A 24,895-nucleotide genomic window follows, 5' to 3' on the forward strand; every position below is an offset into this window, starting at 1 on the left:
TTCTAGCTATCGTTTATTTGCTTATAAAACCAAAATGGTGCGGAGCTGGTTTAGTGACGTTTCTGTATGCAGCGTGTAGGAAGAGATACAAAAAGTGTACAATATTTAAACATCACTTTCATTATTATTATTTTTTTTTCATCTTACAGAAGGGTCAAAATAATGACATTCTCAAATATCTGCGCTAAAGTATCGTCAAAAATTACAAAACCAAAAAGGAGAGGAACAGTATTTTCAATATGCTTCCATTAAGACAACACTACCTGAAAGAGAAGTAGAGGGACTCTAGTCCCAGGAGATTTGTCTGAATTACAGAGTAGCGACCCCACAGCTCAACTTCCACAGACATGGCACATCGTTTTTATGTCGCAAAATGGTCAAAAGGCACCACACAATACAACTTACTCACGAGGAGATTTTGCCACACACACACACACACACTCACAAATGTTGTCACCTACAGACTTTTAAGGCGAATGTCATGTGCAAACTAGAGATAAAGATGCGCTATTCGTCTATTTAGCCTCTCCTAATAGAATGTGCTTGTGTTCTCCTCTAGGTTTTGTCCTTGTGTTTTATTCAGTATCTGAGATGTGTCCTGTTTCACAAACGGATGCTTGCATTAACCAGGGAAATCCACAAAGCAGGATTTCAGGATTTCTCAGTAAGCTGGATAACTTCAGTCAAGCTTTAAGGGTTTGTCCAGTAGGAGATGCCCCTCAGCTTTGCTCCTGTCGCTCTAGGGGTGGGCAACACGACTACGTGTGAACAGTTACATGTACTGCATTTACCTGACGCTCTAATCCAGGGAGACTTACATTTGAAACATGTTACACAGGTAGGCGAACGTAGCGTTAGGACTCTTATTGTGTACTTATAGTAAGGTGTGCTTGTCCAGCTGAGGAATTGAACTCTAGTCCACTACGGGGAGGGCTGTGTTGTGTTATCCACTACGCTACACCGACCACATGATCAGTACTGTGATAAATTGTGGCTATCAGTACTTTTAGGACACCGAACATCTGTATGTGTTTCAAAAAAATAGATTTTGACCAGTCATAGACAATCTGTAAACAACAACAATAACAACAACAACAATTACATCACAGCCACTCAATAAAACACAGGAGGGAGTGCTATACCAGGAGACCGAACATAGGCCAGCATGTCGCAGTGTAGCACGCCCTCAAGTGTATTACTGCAATTTTAGACAACGAGGAAACAAAAACTGAGTAACAGCAACGTTTATTTACACTCCTTAGCTCAGATTTGTAAGCCAGCACTGCTGCAAATAAGTGTTGAGGAAGGGTAATACAGCCCTCGGCTGCACACTCTATGGATTTGATCTGATTAGGACTACTTTAATTGTGTTTTGAAAATTGAAAAATCATTTAAAAATCAAAAAATGTATGAATTCCATTTAAAAATGAGGCTCTGATGACCTTCATTAATTACACTCTAAGCAAAAAGGGTTCCATATAGTACTGACTCGCATTGGTGGAAAACATTAGACATAGAATTATTTAAAAACAATAAATAACCAAAAAAAAAAAGTTCTATATCGCTGCTGTCCAGTGAAAAACATGTATCTCCATCTTTGTCCATTTTAGTTTTCTCCATGGTTTGAACCCTGTAGCTGCTTCTGTACACTGTGCAAATAATTCTGGCTGAATGGACCAATAGAAATGCTCTAAATTCCATTTCAAACTGTTTGCTTTTCCGGTAAAGTCACAGTTTTGGAGATACATGTTTTTCAGTGGACAGGGACGATATATTCTCTAAAGGTTTTCCGCTAGGCCTGCACAGCATATCTTTTCAGCATCACCATCGCAAAGTGTGCATGTACAATAGTCACAACGCAGAACATGCAATGTCAGCTGCCATGTCAAATTTCATCAAACATGTCATGCTGCAACTTTTTTTTTGCTGCTTATATCAGCCTCATATCTTTCATTTTATTCCAGTCTTGGATACACAGAGTGCATTATTAATAGAACGACATGTTGGATCAAATTCATTTTTATTTTTTCAATATCGCAATCTATATCGCAGAAATTTTTTTTTTGCAATGCCATTTTTTTCCAATATCACACAGCCCTATTTCCCACCATTCTGAATGACCCTTTGCCTTAACCAGGGAAATAACCATTTAACATCTAAATGGTCCTACATGAATTATTATCTGTATTGATTAGTATTATATTATCGTTCCATATTAAAACCACTGCCTTTATTATAAAGGCAAGTACCCTTGAGGAACCCTTTTTAAAGAGTGTATAATGTGGAGTTCTAGTTCTTTTCAGCAGGCTTCTTACTTGTAGCTTAAAGCCAAATTTTCACACATCGCTCATCTCAGCTAATCACACTGCATGGTCTGAAATAACTGTGGCATGATAACAGCCTAAACTGTCTGGAATTGATGTCAGCCCAGTATGTCCTTATCTTACCTTATCTAAATCCCTTGTTTTTTACCAGTTGTTGATTTCACCCACCCTGCTTCTTCCTAAGTAGTTTAATTTAGAAAATATAGAAAAAAAAAGAAATCACTGGACACAATTCTTCATTTTTTAGCTGTGAAGCATCTAACTCACTCACTCACTCACTCACTCACTCACATTTTAGCTAGATTGTCCCCAAAGGAGTGCTGTTAGTACTTGAATAACGTTTGGTGCTTTGCATCAGTGATACTGTGTGTCCTTGTTAAATGTGGCACTAATGTTATGCTGGTGCATTTAGTTGATTTCAGCTTTTTCACACGTCTCAGAAAAGCTGAAACTGAATCACGATACACGTCACGTATCATGAAAATATCTTTGGGTAACGTAATGTGATATTTTTGCCATATCGACCTCTCGGACAGGCTCGTCTTGTGGCATAAGTTATCTGACTAACTGAGAAACCTTTGTGAAATACCCCCCTGAATGTATCTTGCTGTCGTCGTTGTCGTCGTTGTTCTTGTTGTTGTGTTCACGGCCATATCCACAGTCCCCTCCGCAGGGCGAAGGACCCCTTTAGAAAGTCAGTTCCTGTAGTTTTTGCGTCCCTCTCCCTCCTTGAGGAAAGTCCATATGAGTGTGTTGACGATGTCAGGCTGGTCCTGCTGCAGCCAGTGGCTGGCCCCGGAGATGATGTTGAGGCGGAAGTGGTTTCGGATGTAGAGGCGGCAGGCCTCGGCCATGTCCTGCTCCAGAAACGCGTCTCTCTCTCCCCATAGCAGCAGCACAGGCGCGCGCACTTCACTCTGACTGAGAGGGAGGAAACTGTAGAGATGCACAAGAAAATCACTGCATTTCCTTCTAGCATCACTGAAAATACCCTTTTTCATTATCACCCCCCTTTGCTGTTCTTTTTCCTTCAGCACACACACACACACTCTGTCCTGCCTTGAGACATAAACAAAGACTGGTTTAGGAGCAGATGGAGGGCCAGCCAAGCATACACTACTCACACGCTCACAACATGGCCTCAGTCTGCGCACTAATACACAACACTCACACTGCAGCTAATGCAGCGCAAGGCTCTGAAGACCTTACGGTGGGCATCTTCCAGTCTCCGAAACAGGACATTCTAAAATGTTAAGCTATGTTAAGCTTAACGTAGCTTAATCTTCTAAAACAATGTAAGGTAAAATAAAGGTCCTTCAAATAGTTCTTTGAGCAAAGTGCCATAATAGAACCAAAAAGAACCTTAAACGAACGTTGTGAGACCCTTACCTCAAGTGGAAGTTGATTAGGTCTTTAAAAGCTTTGGCACACCTTGGTTCTTTGTGGAGCCAAAAGTGGTTCTTTAGGTACTTTAAAGAACCATATTTGTCATAGATATGTGAGTTTGAGGAACCTTTTAATTGGACCTTTTAAACCAAAGTGGTTCTTTCAGCAATGCCATTGAATTTTCACTTTTGGTACCTTAAAGAACCATGTTTGCAATAACGATGTGTGAGTTTGAGGAACCTTGCAATTTATTAAGAACCTTTACATCAAGATAAAGTTCTTCATGAAATCAAAAGTGGTTCCATAAAGAACCAAGGTGTGAAAAATCTTCTAAGAGTCTAAAAAAGTACCTTTATTTTTAAGAGTCTCACTGATTCTCTATCCGGCCAGTGGGATGAGCGTATAACACATAGGAACCCAATATAAGGAAATAGCTGTCCTGTATTCCTTTACTTTTTGATTAGAAACTCATGGAGTATATATGTTCAGTAATGCACGAGAGACGTTTGGTGTTTCTAGGTCAGTGTTTGAGTGCATTATGCCACATCAAGCTTGTTTCATGTTAAGTGTTTTAGAATGTGCCTACCTAATCCCTTATTTGGTGGTCTGGTGGTGTCATATCTGCGTCTACATTCCTATTTGTAATGTAAACACTAAGTATGTAAATTGTATATTGTCACTGTCCAATGAAAAACATGCATCTCCAAACTAGCAAAAGGAAAAAAAACGTCTTAACTTCCAATAGAAGTCAATGTAAAAAGATCTTATTTCAAATCATTTTGGAGCATTTCTATTGGTCCATATGTCATTAAATAATGACACAGTGTTCAGAGCAGCTACACGGTTCTAATGATGAGGAAGACTAAAAACGGCCAAAAATAGAGATACATGATTTTCATTGGGCAGGAGCAATATACATACATAACTGTATATACATAAAAAATATCAATTTGTCAGTATTTAACTATTCATGTATTTAGGTGTTTCCAGATGTTAGTGTGTAAAAGATCGCATCGTACAATAAACGTAAAGGAAAAGCAGCAATTTTACCCAACACTGAATGTTTTTGGAATGGTGCATCATATGTTTACATAATATTTAGGAAAATTATTAATATTCATTGTTTTGCTAGTTCTTAGCATAGGTCTGTAGTCTTCAAATTGGAACAGCATGGATGTTCGAGGCTTGCTTTAAAGGGTAAATTAATAGCAGTGTTCATTTATGACACTAGAGGGCAGCACTCTCTCATCTCCAGTTTCAGGACAATAAGGCCAGAAACAAACCCTACGCAAGAACGCAGACACAAATGTCATGTCCCGCCCAACGCATGGTTCCATTAACCAAGTTTTTGTGTCACTGTGGACATAGGGAACCTCAGTAATCCAGGTGGAGGGATAGTACTTGCATGAGCAAAAAAGCAAAAGAGAAATCACAGAAAATTGTCAACTGTGTAAAAAACGCAAACTGTCTGTGTAGATCACAGTGTTTGCAGTCATGTTTAATGTGTGGGTCTGGTTTATGGCCTAATACTCTGCAGGCATTTCAGCAGTGAAAGGCTGCAGTCAGCCTGATGCGAATGTGCAGGCATAGCTTACCTAAAGACGTTTCTGAAGTAGTTGAGCGCGGCGGTCAGGGCTCCTGGTTGTGACAAGGCATACAGGTAAGCCTCCAGCTCCTCTGTGGTTAGCCAGCGGCCCTTCCGTCCAATCCCTGTGCTCCGACTGGTAAACAAACTCTTCAGCGCCTGCAGATCCAGTCCATGAAGAAATTTCATCAGTATATACAGAATCAGTGCAGTGTAGCCTATGCCTTCTTATTATGGCTGAAGCACCAGTGTGCTGGATTACTTACACACAGACACACACATCACATGGCCAGACATTAGACAAACAGAACCCAGTAAAGGTGTATTAAACATGATAGTCTATCCACTGCTTCACTGAGCAAAACTATCCAGCATTAAATATCTTTATGAATTTCGGCCCATTTGGCTTACTGATGTTGGTGAGCTTAAGGTCTGGACTTTGATTGGAGCCTCTCCAAAGTGTAGAATTTCTCCTGCATGAACCATTTTTTGGACTTTTTTATCGAAATGGCATTTCGAAAGGACACAGTTTTCTAATCGCAGGAGCGGCAATTTGAATTAGCCAATAGTTTTACAAAAAGTTTTACAAGAAAAAAAAAAGGCTATCCTGCTATGCACCCATCCTTGTTCAGAGTCACCATTTTTTTGCCATGTCTTTCTGACGTTTTCTGGACAACTACACCCTTAACCAGTAACACTAGTCTTGAATTTCCTTCATTTGTACATCCCCTGCCTCACAGTGGATTGCTGGAGGACAGACTTGTTGTTACCTGGTAAGTCTCAATAACTCCTTGTTTAAGGCGTGGTACACTTTTATAAACCTGTGTAGTGCCAAACTCTTGGCTGAAAGACGTACATTTAATTATCACTTTATATTATCTCATACTTCACGTTTCACACTCTTTTTGTTTTCGACTTTCGAATACTTTCATATTGAATAATTTTGCTAAATAAATAAATGTAAAATCTAATTATCTGCCTCATTTTTTTTTACTGGTTTCTATTCTAATGGTCAATCTTTGGCAGAAATACAGTTTACCAACTTTCTGGAGACGCTCAGTTTGGGGTGAATAAAGGTTTGGAAAGCCTTTTTTCCAGAGATGAGCTGTTGAACTGCTAAAAGCTCCTAAGCTTAAACTCATAATTTGTCCCAGATAGATAGACAGATATATCACTTTATTTATCCCACGGGGAAAGTCAGTTTTTACAGCAGCAAAATCAAACAAGAGAGCAGCATAATAAAGGCACTTAAAATGATGTCTCAGCACTGTGTTGCCTGTAAAACGCTATATAACATTAGGAACACAGTAAGAGGAACAGAGGGTTGCTTGCTGACTAGCTTTCTGATTGCTCTACAGACACTGTATGGATTTGTTCAGCAGCTTAATGAAGCATTGACTGGATAAACTATGTATTTGATGGAAACTTTATCAATATATGTCTTTGAAACGTTTTGGAAATGGTAAAGCAAACAAATACACATTTAATTACCATATCGTCGCAAAACTCTTGTAACCCCTAAGATGACATCTTTACAAAAGAAGTAAAAAAACTACTTAACTTTTAATGGAAGTCAATGTACAAAGACTGGAGCATTTTTTTTGAGCATTTCTATGAAATATCCATGACTTTTTGACACAATGTAAAGAACACCTGCCAAACAGAAATGATGTCAAAAAGTTAAAAACAAACTGCTGAAATGGAGATACAAGGTTTTAGCTGGACAGCAACGATATATTGTTTTTTTTTTGTGTGTGTGTTTGCTCTAATGATGTGAATTTTATAGACTAATAAATCATCACTGCTCAGATAACTAGCGTTACACATCAACACATCGACTTTTGCACAGTAATGAATATGACACAGTGAATGCCAGGAACTCCTGGGTGATAATTCCAGCCTTAAATCATTCGGGCAGAGAGAGATAGAGAGATAAGCTCTGTTCTCCCCTTCTCCTCACCAAACCCTGTCCAGTCACGGCTGGTTTTACTGCCGCACCAGCCGTCAGCTCTGCTGTGTCACTGTTTTCGCTCACATTAGGCACCTAGAGCTACTCTGCTGTCAGCTAATAAAGTGGTGTCAGCACCTGCCAGGACAAACTGCAGTTGACGGCATGAGTGCAGGGGCAGCGCAGTAAACAAGCATTTCCTATGGCTACTTTCAGTTTGCATGTGCACCAGAACACAGTGCATGTAGGGCCACAGACCTGTGTGTGTGTTAGACTGGGAGTATGCCAGTCAAGCTTACTTTTTTAGTTTCAGAAAAAGCCAAAGCCAGTAGGTGGCTTCTTCCTTCCTCCTTTTCAAGTCTTTAGTCTTTAGTTGGTTACCCTGGGGATCTTTGTGACTTCCCCATACAATATTAAATGCCTGACTTTCATTTTGGATGATAAATGACATTTTTAAAACCAAAGCTATTTATGTGTGATTTGTTGTCACCTTAAATTTATGTATACAAATACATTTCAAAGAGTTCACTCATGTTTTAGTGCCACTGTGCATTTCATTTAGACATCATAACAAACAGAAGCGAAATGAAAGTTCAGACTGGAATATAAACGGACATATAAATGTAATCTAATTCAAACTGAATGAAAGTGTAATTACATAATCATGGCTGAACATAGTTCAACAAAACAAAAGTAATTATTCTTGTAAGGGTTAAACTTTTTACCAGCAACACACACACACACACACAAACACACACACACACAGAAAGCCATGTTCACCTTAAAGTCATTGATGGAAAGCATAAGCTCTGGGAAGCGTGGTAGCTGGAAGAAAAAGAAGTAACTGGACTTGAGCATCTGACTGGGATGACGAAGAGCGTAATCTGGGCAGAAGAGAAGAGAAAAGAGAAGAGATGAAACGAGAAGAGAAAGTAAGAGAAGATAAAAGAAGAGAACGTGAGAAATAAGAGAAAAAAAACAAATAGGAAAATTGAAGAAAATACATGAGACAAAAAGATAAAGAAGAAAAGATCATAGAAGGAAAGCAAGATACAACATAAAATGAGAAAAAAATAAATGAGATAAGAAGAGAGACGAAAAATACGAGAGAAGAGAAAAGAAGCAAGAAGAGAAGAGAAGAGAAAAGAAGAGAAGAAAAACAAGAAGAGAAGAGAAGAGAGGAGAAGAGAAACAAGAAGAGAAGAGAAGAGAAACAAGAAGAGAAGAGAAGAGAAGAGAAGAGAAGAGAAGAGAGGAGAAACAAGAAGAGAAGAGAAGAGAAAAGAGGAGAAGAGAAGAGAAGAAAAGAAAAGGAAAATGTGGAGAAGAGAAGAGAAGAGAAGAGAAAAGAGGAGAAGAGAAGCATGAAGAAAAGAGAAGAGAATGAAAAAGAAGAGAAGCAAGAAAAGAAGAGAAGAGAAATTGAGATGAAATGAGAAGAAAAACGTGGAGAAGAGAGCAGAAGATATAAGACAAGAAGAAAATCAAAAAATGAAGAGAAGAGAATTTACATCATATTCCCAGCAGTTTCAATGTGACACTGTGAGTGGACCACGTAATCTCCTACATCTACACCCAAAGTGTTCCAGTAATTACCTCCTCCTTTATCTCGTCCTCAAGGCAGAGGAGTAACAGCCAGATGGAAGATGCAGTCCTAAGACAGCAGCACTCTTGGGATTCAGTAATAACGCTTTACTCTGAAGGACGCTAATCATGCTAATATGTCCAATAACCAGAATGGGCCTCCAGAAAAAAAAAACATAAATAAATTTTACACAATACCCAAAAAGCAGTCAATTAGCCAGGACATGTTTGAGCAAACGTCGAACACCTTACATGTCTCAGCTGAACGATTACATTTAGGGTGAGATACAACTGCGCAGATTTGATATTTCACCAAACAGCTCTTTTAATATAATGTGACAGGAGCTGTAAGGCATAGCTCATCCTCAGCGGAAAAGAGAGGCAAGAGTGTAGGGGGGAGCTTACCAGCAAACACACACGGGTGAGGGCTGTTCAGCACTACCAGCTTCGTCACCATCTCAGGGTAATGAATAGCAAAGAGCCATGCAATGATCCCTCCCCAGTCATGGCCCACAAGGAAACATCTGTTGTATCCTACAGAGAGATTCAGAGAGGCAATGTATGAGCATGGCATTTGATTACGTTGGCATGCGACTCTCAGGAACTGGCACTAACCTATATTCACCAGCCTGTACAAAACTGTATACTTTATAATAATGTACATCCATTCCACACATATACTGGTATGAATCTATTAAGCTAGAAATGATGTTGGAGACAAACCAGCCCTACTATAACTAACATAGCATGCAAAAACCTGGAGCAATCTCCAAAATGGCAACTTTACAGTCATACAATGCTGATACGATGTAAAGAACAACTGCCAGACTAACATTATATCAACAAAAACAGGCAAAAATAGAGACACTGGGTTTTTAGGTGACACCAACGATATTCTTGGTGAGCCATTCTTTGTCTTTATCCCCTTTAACTCATTAAAATCTGCTTCCAGACGTGTCCATGCTGGTCTCAGTGTGTGGAACTGGAGCTTTCAGTGTACTAATATGTGATAGTGTGTTTACTATCACTGTATAAAAGAAGCTCAGTGCCGTCTTTATTGTTGGATGCACTGTGATGGTTTGCATCCACATTCAGAACAACACTATGGAAACACTGATTATTGTTGCACTATTATTGTAGTGATGATAAAAGCTGGGTGAAGTGTGAAGCTAATTCCGATGTTTTCCTGCTCAGAATTGGTCATTTTGCTGCTTCGGAGCATGCCTTCAGGTGATGATGATATGGGAGAAGACTGTAAGACAGTTGGTAGAACTCCCTATTGCCCCTTTTGGTGGGCTTGAATTGACAGGCTCTACCCTGATTGGCAGTTTTTTTTTCCAGAGGTACTGCAACAGCTCACACACAATCAACATGGCTAGCCACAACATTAGGATGACCCTAACTTTGTCTTACTGGATAGTGATGCAATTAGCTTGGCTAGCTAAATGGCCTCTTCTGCTAGGGTTAGCTATTAGGATATCTCAAAAACCTGCTGAATTCCTTTGTGCACCATATTCGAGGTCCGTTCCCAGGTTAGTGGTATTAGGCAAATCCGCAACTATGAGGCCTAATTTGCTTAGCTTAGCGACCTGAGACTGCATATTTTTTCCGACCTGAGTCTGGTGGGCATACGCTGGTGGGCGTACATTTTGGGGGCATAATATTAAAGAGTAAATACTCTTTACGAGACACGTTTTGGGGGTTTAGGCATTGGCTTGTTTTATAGCCCTATTTTGTATATGCAGGATTTGTATTTGATGAAAGACAGTGTTTGAGGTTTGCGGAATGTCAGCTCTATGTACCAAACTCCCCTTAATCAAGTAGGCCAGGATAAATACCGTTCTCCATTCTATAGGGCAGATTTTATTTAATATTAATGTGCACTCTTAAAAAATGATGGTGCCATGAAGGGTAATTTGTAGCAATGCCAGAAGCAACTCTTTTGATAATGTGAAGAACCTTTCAACTGAACGGTTTCAATCTAACTGAAGGTACTCGGGGGGCCCCTGAATGGCACTACCATCTTAAGCCTGTCTCAGTATACTACCTCTGCATGGCTTGAGCATAGTAAAGTGTCTTGCTTTTCAATCCGGCACCCACTTTATTAGGTTCCAGCAGAGCAGAGCAGCAGTGCGTCTCAGATGTAGAGTACAGGCAATGCTTGTTTTTTTCTGCATGCTAGTGAATAAGCTTACGCTGTGCTACATACTGATAGATTTACGGCTTGGGATGGCAGAAAACTGCAGAATTTCCGCAAACAACTGCAACGTGCTCTATTAAGACGAGACCTCGAGATCTCTTACCACATCGTTTATTTAACGCAGAGGGAGGATAGGCGAAACTGCTCAAAGGATTGGCCCCATCATCAGAGGATTATGAGCTCTATCTCTAGTGACGCCACAGTCATTTTTTCTGGGTGGATGGGATGGCCCTCCCTCTCCGCTATCACTCAGCGTGATGCTGAACGTGTGACTTAGTGAGTTAGTGGCAGTTAGAAAGGGATGTGGTGTCACATTAGCCTTCACCTTCACAGCTTGGTGCGACGGGGGAGTCCCAGTTAGTGTGGGGACAACTGGACAGGACTCAACTGAGTAGAACAAAAGGACTAGAAGGCTTCTTGGCATCATTCCAAACAACCCTTTTAGCGCTGTTGTGTGGGCTAACCTATTGGCATTCTGGGTCTACCTGTGTCACAAGCAATGCAATTACATGAATGCTACCTGTCCTTCACCTGCTCTTTTGTAATCAGTGCATTATTTGTTCTATTAATACTCCATCGTGAATCCAACTATATTTTATTTATAATTAATTATTTGGTTTATGAATATCATACCGGAAAACAAATACAGGCTTGTGTTATTCTCCAAAATCAAAATATGAACTACATGCTGTAATGCTGCTTTTTTTTGATTACTCTCAATCCAGTATGTGGTGTTTTAGGTTATTACTGCACATTTTTTACTCAGCATGCAGCGTGCTGACTCACTAGCCTTGAACCTCACTGTTTTTTACATGCGACACATATCAGAAAATAAAAGATCTTGAATCCAAACTTTTCTTTGGGGTTGGTATCTTTGCTATGAATCATGTAAAAAGATGTATGAGGCACTTCTAAATTCTAAATTAACTGACTTCTAAATTAAGCAACGTGACGGTCAAAAGACCGCCCTCGCGCTGTTTTACTAAACCCAGCAGCCAATCAAATGGCATCACATTAAAGCAATTCCATTCTAAATTCTTATATACCCAAATGCAAAAGCTACAAATATTAATGAAGAAATAAAAATGAAAATACAAAAATGACTCTAACACCTCTGATGATCTATTCAGTTTGTTTTATGTTATTCTGTATGTATTTCCATATTTTCTATATTTCTGTTCATTTACAGCACTTTGGTCAACTGTTGTTGTTTAAATTGTGCTATATAATTAAAACTACTGGTACTTATAAACACTGAGTGATGCTCAGCCCTGGTATCAGTACCCTTTAAAAACACATTCTGTGACCTATGGTACGACTATACATTATCCTGAACTGATCTATAGGTCTCTGCAGGCATGTGAGTGAATCAGTGCGGTCATAAAGCGCATTAGAGTCGCTGAGGCGAAATAGGTCTGATACTCTTTCAACATATCACACACACATATTCTTCAGATTCCTGGCCACTGAAGGGACAGACAGTGATGTCGAGGATGACCAGAAGCTATAAGGCCAAGCACTGGCTGTGTCCTTCTCTTGAGTGCCGGGTTAGTAACGCCCAGTTACTGTGATTATACCCATTAGCAGCTCCCCATGGTTCGTTCTCTCAATACACATGTACACACACATACATTCACTCGTCTGACTCACACTGACATGTGCTGACAACACGCTCCATTACTTAAAACCGTTAACAACAAAAACAACACATAGATCATTATTGGAATTATTTATCTTGTTATTTCTTACTTTTTAAGTTTGTATTAATCTGTATATAATGATTTTATTTTATTTACTTGAAAAAGGTTTAGACAACATAATAAGTGCCTTATATTGACTTCAATTTTCAGCTGCATTTAAAGTAATTCCTATATAAAAAAGTTTTTTCTTCATTTCCTTATTGTTATTGTTGTTATTATTATCATGCTAATAATAGCAGTAAAACAAACAAGTTGCTCACTAATCTAATGTCTTTTGTCAGGCTGTTGCCCTGATCCAGTGCTAAACTAAACGATTTCACAATTTACAGACTTCCTGCTCAGACACACCTGATTCAGCTCATCAGCTAATTATAAAGCCCTTCATTAACTGAATTAATTGTGTTAGAGCATGAAAATCAGTAAACTGTGCACTGCAGGGGGACCTCAGGGCTGGGACTGGGAAACACTGGCGTATGCTAACAGAAATAACAGCATGGTTAGTTTCTCTCTGTAGAAAATAAAACACACTATGTGTCCAAATGTTTGTGGATGCATTCAGCCACTTTACGTTATACCCGTTGATGACACAGATGTACAAATGCACACACACACACACACACACACAGCCTGTCTAGTCCCTTTAAAGAAGTACTGCCAATATAATAGGACTCTCTGGGGCAGATAAAAATTAAACAATTGGCACCATGCCTAACGCCAGGCGTGGGCTAGAGGGGTATGAGATCCCCCAGCATTGAGCTGTGGAGCAGTGGAATGATGATATCCCAAATACATTTGGGATAAGGTGGGTGGTGATTACCCAACATCCTGTCCTCACTAACACTTGTCACTTTGTCACTGAATGCTATCAAATCCTCATCCATCAAATTTTTCATATAGTGTCTGCCTCATATAAAACCTTATGCAAAAATCCAAGAATCTGAGCGGCCTTATTCAAAACGCCAAAGAAAATACTAATCTGCATTGCTCCTTTTAAAAACCCATTGCTCCTTTTAAAGAAAGAATCTGGCCTGCCTCATATAACACCTAAAACAACATAAAAAAATCTGACCTGCCTGATAGAAAACCTTATGCAAAAATAAAAAATTCTGAACTGTCTGATATGAAACCCCAAAGAAAATCCACTTGGACTTGCTTCATTTAAATCCTTATGCAAATATCCAAAATCTGTTAAGAAAAGATAAGATAATCCCTTATTAGTCCCACAGTGGGGAAATTCACAGTGTCACATCAGCAAATGGATAGCAAGACACTCAGTTACAAAGTGTGTCTGCCTCATATAACATCTCAAACCAGTTTCCAAAAATCTGAACTGCCTCATATAAAACATATAAAAAATCAAAAAATCTGAACTGCCTTATATAAAACATATAAGAACATCCAAAAATCTGAACTGCCTCATATAAAACATATAAGAACATCCAAAAATCTGAACTGCCTCATATAAAACATATAAGAAAATCCAAAAATCTGAACTGCCTTATTTAAAACATATAAGAAAATCCAAAAATCTAAACTGCCTCATATAAAACATAAGAAAATCCAAAAATCTGAACTGCCTTATTTAAAACATATAAGAAAATCCAAAAATCTAAACTGCCTTATATAAAACATAAGAAAATCCAAAAATCTGAACTGCCTCATATAAAACATTTAAGAAAATCAAAAAATCTGAACTGCCTCATATAAAACATAGAAAAAAAATCCAAAAATCTGAACTGCCTAATGTAAAACATTTAAGAAAATCTAAAAATCTGAACTGCCTTATTTAAAACATATAAGAAAATCCAAAAATCTGAACTGCCTTATATAAAACATAAGAAAATCCAAAAATCTGAACTGCCTCATATAAAACATTTAAGAAAATCAAAAAATCTAAACTGCCTAATGTAAAACATTTAAGAAAATCAAAAAATCTGAACTGCCTCATATAAAAACATCAGAGAAAGTGAAATGTCTCATATGAAACCGCAAACAACATCTAAAAATCTAAACTTCCTCATATAAAACATCAAACAAAATCCAAAAATGAAAATGATCTTATATCAAACATCAAACAAAATGTAACAAAATTTCTATGATGCTTCATATGAAACATCATAGAACATCTTCTACAGTATTATTTAAGAGAAGCAGAGCAGTAAAACAAAAATCAGTATATTCAATAAGTGATGTCATCTTTGTAAGACATTACTGTAGCACTCAAACAAAAAAAGAGATTGTGCTGTCTATGCGGAAACTGACAATGATGAAATTAGAACATTCAGAAAAATCATCAAAAAGTAAGTAACTTTATTAACAAAAAAAATAAATATTACATGACACGATGATACTGTGGACACAAAAAGTTATCATATCGAATTTCATCATTATCACCCAGCCCTACATGCAATACAGTACAGTAAAAGTGTGTATATACAGGACTTCTGAGCTTCAAGTCAATGCCTGAATACTGATGAATGATACGACAGCTGTAGGTCATGGTGGAGCTATCAGCAGTTTATGAGAGAGGTGTTTAGATGTCAAAGAGCAGAAATATAGTTGCAGGACAGCACCATGACTCCTAATCGCATGTGTCACTGACGGACTGTCACAACACACTGCAGGTCACTTAGAGTACACCTGCATAGACATATACACACATTCACTCTAGGGTGTTTACTGGGATTTGCTAAATGAGAGCCATCCTCAAACAATCAGGTGACCAGTGATTGTTTCATCTATGTATTTTACAAGGATATACTTAATGCTGACAGCATTAACATCTCATTAAAGATCCTTTCAGAGTCTTTGATAACACCTTACTGTAGGGCAGTATTCGTAAGGCTACATGACACTACAGAAGCCTTTCATGACAACAGATATAAACCCACATAAACATTTATAAAGGCTTATTTTGGTGTTATTCTATCCCAGAAGTGTTAGGATCACCGGTGCTGGTTGGAATAGACCTTTATGGATAGTTATGCATGTTTATATCAGTTGCTATAAAAAAGGCTGGGCTCACAACATTTACAGTTTTCTTCAGTAATCAGTACAATTTGTGAGAAATGCTTGAGAAACGGCACTGCATCAGTGATCACAGCCCTGTATGTAGGTGTCATTCATACAAATGCTGCTCTACAGCAAAGTACTACCCTTTGTTCTTGACTATAGGACTTAACCAAAGCTGATCCCAATGTGATATTCCTTCTTTAATAACTACACTACTCACCTAAAAGTAGACTATCATGGAAGAAACACACAGCTAACATCACATGACACATTAGGGTAGTGAAGGCTTCCTCCGAAACCTGTGTAGCACCAAAGGACATTTTCGAACTGCCACTAACACAACTTCATTGAACAGCCGGAAGCGCTTGGAGAAGCATAGTTCTGTTACGTCAGCTAATAGACACCCGTACTGGGTGGGATGGGGGAGGGATTCTAGGGTTCCAGTTTCACTGCATTAAAGAAGCACCATGCTACCCTTATTGTTGGATGCACTGCGATAGCTACTGATCTAATTATTGATTTGTTTCATTAGAAACACAATGAGTCCACTTAAGTGTGGAACATATTACTTCGTGTGTATTTATGTGTGTGCTTAGAATGGTAGTATGTGACACAAATACAGTGACAATCTCCAAATGTAACATTTTGTGAGATCACCTTTTATACATCATCTAGATGCACCAAGAACATCATGACATTAAGTAGATTAAAGACATCGAGGCATTAAAAGGCACAAAATCTGTTTCAGCTTTAACTGTTATTCACCACTATGCAATTAATAAGGACTAGTCACATATGCTTATATCCTGTTGATTAACACTGATGCTCATCTACTTCAGCTCACTAATAGCTGTGTGAGCTCAAGGTCATATGAACTAAAAAGAACGTCACAATGCAGAGGGGACTGCTTATCACTGAATTACCCTTCACCACTGCAAACGCCTTTATCAGCATCTCCCATGAATTTGGATTTGAAATGGAAATATGAGGGTAGAGAGAGGCCGAGAGACAGAGAGAAGGAGAGTGTGAGATAAGGAAGCTCATGCCGCTTACCCAGATACTCCACAATGTCCTTGACGTCAGTGACGAGGTAGTCCAGCCGGTAGCACTCGGTGGAGGGGGGCAGGTCAGACTCCCCGTAGCCTCGCATGTCCACAGCAACCACGCGGAACTCGCTCTTAAACTCCCTCAGCTGGTGTCTCCACGAGAACCTAAGGGGGGCATGTAGATAGTTTTTGGTCGTCCACTGGCATGACCATTAGTGGACAACATACCAGAATTGCCAGTATATTGCTGTACAATGCACGTGTGATAGGTCTTGCACTATATTAGAACCATGACATGATTAAAGATGGCCCTGGAGTATTTCGACTAAATCTGTGTAAGCTGGATGACGTCCAAGCCTTTTTTTGATCTAAAATCCCACAGAAAAACACGGATCTGTAAAAATATTATTTAGGGCACTTGTTTAAGAGGAGAAAAAAATGATGAAGAAGAACAACCACTCAATTGCTATTTGAGCTGCGCACATAGGAATTTGTCCTCCGCATTTAACCCATTCATTCATCAAACACACAGACACACACACTAAGGAACAGTGAGCACACGTGCCCAGAGCAATGGGCAGCCCTAGCTGTGACACCCAGGGAGCAGTTAGGTGCCTTGCTCACGGGCACTTCAGCCGCGAACTGTCGGTTCAGGGGATCAAAAGGGTGACCTTCCACTCATAAGGCTGCTTCTCTATCCTTCAGGCCATGGCTGCCCAGTACACTCAATGCTGGTCAACATCAGAACTGTAAAGGCCAATACTGCATTAATGATTAATACATAATATTGAGTTTAGCCTTATTATGGAGTAACAAAAGTAACTTATTATGGAGTGGGGGTGGCGGAACAAAGTGGATGTGGCAGCTTTAACTTAATCATAATATAGTATTTTATAATACTGCAGTATAATCCTCATACAGCCATACAGCCCTGGTCATATTTTACTCAAATAAAATGTATTAATTAAATAAAAATTAATTGGAGAAGGTAACACCAGAATGGTATAGCCAGCACTCTTAATACAATAAAAAGAAATACCTATAAGTATAATAAAACATTATTAAATTTACAAATACATGAAATAATACTAATTAAAATGAAAAATACAATAAATAATAAACAATATATAGCCGTTCTATTTCCAGTGTTATTCTGCATGCGCACTGCTATCAGTTACCCAAATGCCTACACTGTCCACTGCAGTGTGTGTAGAGACAGCGTTCCCACGCTAAGTGCTTTAGTAGTTGCCCTGCTGCAGTATAGGTCAGATCCTAAGACTCGGATTTCTCACTCAGCTCATGCTCCGGCGCATACGAGCGCTCTCCCCTTCGCAAGCAAGTTCTTCCAAACTTAAGGTCACCTTTAAACTGAGATCGAGATGCCTTAAACCGATCCCAGCCGCATCGGCGTACTCATCTCCGGGGCCGGGGAGGGCTCCCTAATTGAAGATTTTGTCTGCGGAGAGACTGCAGAGCGCAGAGGCAGAGAGAAACAGTGTGCTAAGCAGAGAAAGACTGAAGCCTGACCGTAAATCTGATGAGTCAGGTTCAGCGCAGGCAACACCACCAGGGCCTGATGACTTCAAATATAGATGAGTTTTAAAGTGTAACACACTTTACAAAAACACAGCACACTAGGACCGTACAGTATGGACCGAATCTCTGCATTCCTGTCAAGGCAAGAAATGATACACTGTAGTCCAAAAGTTTGTAGACGCCTTCTCTAGCGTTTCTTCTGAAACCAAGGGTATTAATAGGGTGGGGAGCTTGTGCTTGATTACCTGCAGTAACAACCGCTCCTCTTCTGGGAAGGCTTAACACTAGATGTTAAAACATTGCTGTGAGGATTTGACTGTATTAGCCACATCAGCATTAGTGAGATCAGGTGCTGATATTGGACGGATAGTTCTGTATCACATACATCACTTCAACTCGGTTCAAGGGTATTAGCTGGAGCTCCATAACTCCAGAGAACACACTTCTCCTGCTCCACAGCCCAATCCTGGGGGACCTTATACCCCTCTAGCTGCCACTTGACATTGGACACGGTGACCTTAGGCTCATGCACTGCTGCTCCAGTGCGTCCCATTCAATTATTAAGGTTTTTCTATATGGTTGTACAAGCTGTGCGAGTGCAACTGAGCGCATGAGTGCTGGGGACACCAAGTAATAGAGGCAAGTAGAATAAACAGCAGAAACTGAGGTTGACTTATGGGACTGTGGAAAGGCATTCTGTGAAAGCAGATATTTTTGTGCCACCCTCACAGGCAGCCGACAGATGCAGTCATTGCTTTGCACTGTCTGAAAGTAAAGTGGAGCAGGAGAGTGAGAGGGAGAAGTGTCCTCCAGCTCTCCGCAGACTGACCCTGAGGTTCCTGCCTGATTCTGGAGCAGGAGATTGGCCAGTGGAGCAGAAAGGAGCCGGTGCCACATTAATTAGGCTCTGTCCCGTTCTGGGCTCTACTCTGGTGCACTGATGGCTCCCAAAGCTGACAGCCTGGCCGGTTCGCTGACAGTGAGAGAGCCGTACACAATCCATATCACACTGCACTATAATACAACAATAAACCACATACACTCTGGCGATTGTTCACAGAGCATAGGCCTATCGATAGCATTGTGTCAAGATTCATTTCCCGTCTGTGCCTTCCTCATAAAAAGCGCTTGCAGTTATTCAGTTAGATGGAGTTTGGTGTTCATAAAGAGTGAGTTTCTTGCTGATCTGGCAGTGAGAAGACACTTTAATAGCAAAAAAAGAAAGCAAGAACTCCCAGTAAGGGGTGATATATATCATCTAGTGTTATACTGGTTCTGGTGTCAGGTAAAATTATTTATTTTCAATATTTCATACTTACATACTAAAGAAATATTATGTTTCCTTTGCAGGAAGGTAGCATTTAATTGCAGTCCAATATAAACAAGCTACACTATGTGTCCAAATGTTTTTGGACACTCCTTCTAGCTACATTGCTGACATAGAAATGTCTAATGCCAGTCGGGGACTTGGGGATGAGGGGTGGAGATCCTCACAGAAATGCTCCACAATCTAGGAGAAAAATATCCCTGGACAGTAGAAACAGTTGCTGTCTCTAAACTCTTTTTAAGATAAGATAAGATAAGATAGTCCTTTATTAGTCCCGCAGTGGGGAAATTTTTAATACCCTTAATTTCGGAAGAAACACTGAATAAGCAGGTGTCCCAATACTTTTGTCCTTAGAGTACACACACATAGCAGCAGTAGTCGAGTTCATTAACCTGATTAATGTAATACAATGATTCTTTTGGAAAATGTCATATGAAATTTGATCAATACAGCCCATCCATGAGGCCAACATACAGATTAGAAATGATATGAGAAAATGATATGTTGAGGAACCTCTTAAGGTCCCTGAGGAACCTTTAAGAAAAAGGTTTCTTGCAGGTTCCTCAAAGCACCTTTAGAGATTCCTCCACAGTTTCAAACTGTTTAAAGAACGACTAGTTTGAAGGTTCCAGATTTCTCCTGGACGCCCTGAATGAACATCATTAAACACTGATTTTGCTGGCATGGTCTGTATAGGGCTGAGGAAAAGTAGTTCAAGGCGTGGTCTATCTCCCAAATTTTTGTTATGTCATAACTCCACTCATCAAACCAGGTGCTGGATGAACTATAAATAGCACCAGACTCCCACGAGCAGAGCTTTGAGGATGTTTTAATGAACACACCGATGTGTGTGGCAGTGGTGGCTCAGAGCACTGAGCTATTGATGACGGGGTTGTGGGTTCGATACCTCTGCAAGTTGCCACTGTTGGGCCCTTGAGCAAGGTCCACTACTCCCCAGGCTCTACAGCAATGGCTGCCCAGCGCTCCAGGCATGTATGCTCACTGTCACTGTGTGTGGGGATGTGTGTTCAGATGGGTTCAAGGCAGAGACCAAATTCCATCTGTGTCTGCAGTCCAACTGCTGCTTTTTGTGCGAACGTTATGTGTGTTTACTGTCATATTAGTGGTGACTGTGCAAATGAACACTTACTGTCCAGATAAGGAGTTCTTATTTTCAGGCCCCTACAATTTTTCACAGTACTGTACTCTTAGCTTCCCTCTCTGTGAGATATGTGTATACTGTCTGTATAAATTGTGTGTTTGCTTGGACTTTTCACCTGTTTTATGGACTCTTGCCCCTCTACTCTGACAGCTGTCCTCTTGGCTTTGACTCTTGCTTTGACTCTGGCTTTGACTCTGGTCTTTGTTCATATTGTTTTCTGTGTTTTGCACCACATGAATTTGTTCTCTGTGATCCATGATTTTACAGAAAAAGAAAAAACTGTTCTTAACTTCTAATGGAAATTCATTTAAACTAAGAGTTTATTCCAAGTAATTTACTGCATTTCTATTGTTCTATTCATCCGGAATTATTTACACAGTGTACAGAACAGCTGGAGGGTTCAAACCAGGGAGAAAGCGACATGCTTTTCATTGGACAGCGGTGATTCGTCCTTATTTTTACTTAGAAAATCAACAGAGCATTTGACCTTTGGGCTGTGTATGTGAAGGAGCGTGAAACTGTATACATCTGTGTGTGTTTCTGTTATTTTTTTTTTAATGTCTCACCAGAACTCAGGGAATCCATGCAGAAACAGCATAAGTGGCTTGCCCCTCTCGCCCGCAGCTACATAATGAAATCTGAGTCCAGACTCCTGCAACCACCAAGAAAAAAAACACACACACACAAAAACAGCCACAGTTATTCAGAGTGATAGTAGTGTGTATGGCACTGGCTGTCCAGCCCCATTCACCAGAGGGGCAATTACTGTCTGTTCTGATATAAAGTTTACCATCACCCTGCTGCCTGTTTTATAGAGCTATTAAAGTAACCAGTGATGCAGTCCTGTACACAAGCGATATCGAAGTCATAGCTTTTATTGACGTTTATGGGACATTTGACAGTAATTTTAATTGACTATACAGCTGAGATCAAATAGCTCGACTAGTGCTTTCCCTACTTCAGAGTTCTCTTAATGGGGGAAAGTCTTCAAAAACAAGCCGATTCAGCAGGTCTGCACAGGATTAGCACGGATATAGACTCTAAAAACAACAGACTGGTGCAGACGCTTGCACCCTCAATCAATCTGGGAATAAATGACTAGGACTGGCTTTTCACCTGACTCATGTCCGCGCGAATGCTCTGCAGAGGCAGCTGCTACTAGTATGAGTCAAAAAAGCCTACAAGCAAACTTCTGATCTTCAAATGAATGCATACAGTTTTATATAGAGAGGAATGCAAAGGTTTGGACCCCTTTCTGTTAATATATTTGTTACTGTAAACAGGTAAGATGGTAAAAGATGAAAACCTTAAGCTTGCACTCTTTGGGGTTGTCATCCAGCTGTAGAACCATTCTCTTTTCAGCTTCAACTTTATTTACAGATGGTTTGATGTTGGATTCCAGAATTTGATGGTATTTCATTGAATCTGTTATTTCTTCTACAACCAAAATCTTCTTTGTGCCACTGGCTGTAGCACAAGCCCAAAGCATAACTGATCCACGATTGTGCTTAACAGTTGGAAAAGGGGTTCTCTTCAAGAAATCCTGCACTACTTCAAACATACCTTTACTTATTGCCTGCAAAACCTTCTATTAAACTTCATCAGTCCACAGGACGTGTTTCTAAAATGCATCAGGCCTGCTTAGATGTCCATTTGAAAACGTCTGACACTGTATTTCTTCCAATGACTCTACAATGAAGGTCATATTCATGTAATAGAATAGTGCACCACTACTCCTGAGTCTCCTAATCGGCCTGAAGGTCTTTAGCAGTCAAATGACCTGGCATTGAGGTTTAGATTTTCAAGCAATCCTATGAGCAGTTCTCTAAGAAAATTTCCTTGAGCTTTCAGACCTCAACATGACCTCCATCATTCCTGTCTACTGTCATTTCAGAATTCCATTACGACCTGAGATAACCAATGATATATCAAATATTTTCATTTTCTGAGGGCTAGACTGAGCTGCTCGAGGGGCCCAAAGCTGCTGATTGTTGGGAAAAGGTTTGATGAGTCTTTATAAAGCTTTTGCATCAGCTGTTTTTTCTTAACAATGACTATGAAGAAGCCATTGGCCTTAGAAGCTAATGGAGGTTTACGACCTTGGTAAAAGTTGAGAGCTCAAATTTGCACAAAACAGAAATAGTACATTAATCCAACACTAATCTATAACTGGAGATCAGATCATCTTCTGCTCAGTTATTCACATGAACTAAACTGCTGCAATCCATGTTATGCTTTTCAAAGCAGTGTTTTTCTACTAAATATATATATGTATATATATAAATATATATATATATATATATATATATATATATATATATATATATATATACATGTTACATGAACTGATGTTCATATACTTACTGATCTACCAAAACCATGTATCCCCAAGACGGTAACTTCAAAGGAGAAGGCAAAATCATAACTTTTAATGTAACAAGATTTTTTTCAATTCAACTCTGGACCCCTCCTCTTGGTCCATTTATTATGAAATGTTTACAAAATGTGAGGAACAGCTGCTCTACTCAAATGAAAAATATAGAAATACATAGATTTTGTTTTGATATGACATGACTGAAGCAACATCATGTATGTCATGTATGCATAACAATCCACACAGTTGGTAAGTATGCCAGGGATGCACATTGATATTAGAAGCACATTCTATAACATAATAACTTTAAAAATTGATATATTTCTGCATGGGGCAGATGTTTAGATGAATCCGTTTGTTTTTTTTTTCCAAACGATATGATGAGACGTTTACTACAGAGTCCATCAAAGAAGAATGTTTAGGCCACACCAGGCAACCGTAATCCAGGCAGATGTAATTTCGGTTTGCATGTTTTTATGAACATTTATGCATCAGCATAAACATCCCCATATTGTGGCATTCTTATGCCATTAAGGCTGCAGCTGTCTTAATTGGAAGCCTATAAAGGTCTCTTTTAAAAAAATCATGTAAAATGTTTAATATAGGTAATTAATTGGTCAATTATATCATTTCTATATGAATTTCTATATATATAAGTGTGCTCTGAAGCAACGGTAGATGTTGGAGATGTTGTTTTTATAACATCTCAGTAATGAATCAGTAATTGCTATCCCTTTCTGCTGTCACACTGTCTTGCTATCCCTTTCTGCTGTCACACTGTGAATTTCCCCACTGCGGGACTAATAAAGGACTATCTTATCTTATCTTATCTTAAGTAATTCTTTGAGTGATACCACAGAAAGAACCCCTGGATGTAAAGGTTCTTTACCACTTTAAAGGTTCTTCACATTCTCTATTATGTGATTGAATACTTTTGATCTTTATATGATCAAAAGTATTAAAATATGCACCTTTATTTCTTTCTTTTCAAGTAATAAAAGTATGGAAGTCAAAAGACTGAAGTTTAGTGTGGAAATGTAATTAAAGCAGCCTGCATTTAACACATTACTGTGTGTTCCCACTGCAGGCAGTAGTGCTTGCTGCCAGCAAACCGCCCAAACGTGGGTCTTATTATTTACGCTGCAAGTAAACAAACTGTCTTATCCCCTCTGAGCAACGCAGCCAATAGGGAGGCTCCTAAAGCTAAGAGAGGGTCTGGAGTCAGACATGCATGTTATTCCCCACCACGCACACATGCACGCACACATGCACGCGCCTGCCTGCCTGCCTGCCTCACCTTTATCCTTACGTAGCAGTGCGTTCCCAAGGACGTGTCGTTCAGACATGAAGGTGGCGTCTCGCGAACGGACCACTGGAAGGTGGTGGAGGGTCTCAGCAGTATGTTCCACCAGAGTCGGAGCAGTGCGGTGGTCGTACACAGGGCGCAGTAGCCGTAGACGAGAGCCCAGTAGCCCAGCAACCTGAGCTTCAGCGCGAGCCAGACAGAGAGCAGCAGCAAGTTGTGCAGCAGCCTCGCCATCTTTACATTACTGCCCGAGCACGAGCGGCTGCTGATAACGCCCTTTATTGTTTTCACTGATCCTCGAGCTGCGCGTGTCGTGATGGACGCAGAGCTGGCATGGTAGTGATGCTGCGCTGACGGAGGCTCCGCTCTACTCTCCTGTGTGTGTGTGTGTGTGTGTGTGTGTGT

General features: G+C 39.7%; 1 protein-coding gene across 1 annotated transcript; it reads right to left on the reverse strand.

Annotated features, from left to right (window-relative positions):
• Window positions 1–24,895, reverse strand: ephx4 (epoxide hydrolase 4). The gene is made up of 7 exons (XM_072684036.1): window positions 24,482–24,895; window positions 21,377–21,462; window positions 16,793–16,950; window positions 9,233–9,361; window positions 8,024–8,127; window positions 5,306–5,454; window positions 1–3,260 (listed from the first exon to the last, which is right to left on the reverse strand). Exons 1-7 carry the CDS (start codon window positions 24,722–24,724, stop codon window positions 3,020–3,022), a joined length of 1,110 nt encoding a protein of 369 aa, XP_072540137.1. The 5' UTR covers window positions 24,725–24,895; the 3' UTR covers window positions 1–3,019.

This window comes from Salminus brasiliensis, chromosome 7 (genome assembly GCF_030463535.1).
Source record: "Salminus brasiliensis chromosome 7, fSalBra1.hap2, whole genome shotgun sequence".
NCBI classification, from domain to species: domain Eukaryota; kingdom Metazoa; phylum Chordata; class Actinopteri; order Characiformes; family Bryconidae; genus Salminus; species Salminus brasiliensis.

Bases quoted from the DNA above. Each gene is read 5' to 3' on its own strand.
- ephx4 (XM_072684036.1), bottom strand. From the start codon at position 24,724: ATGGCGAGGCTGCTGCACAACTTGCTGCTGCTCTCTGTCTGGCTCGCG. The intron at 21,463-24,481 runs GTGAGGCAGGCA...TGGTGGTTGCAG, and splicing joins ACTGCTACGTAAGGATAAAG to GAGTCTGGACTCAGATTTCA. The intron at 5,455-8,023 runs GTGAACATGGCT...CTGGATCTGCAG, and splicing joins TTTCCATCAATGACTTTAAG to GCGCTGAAGAGTTTGTTTAC.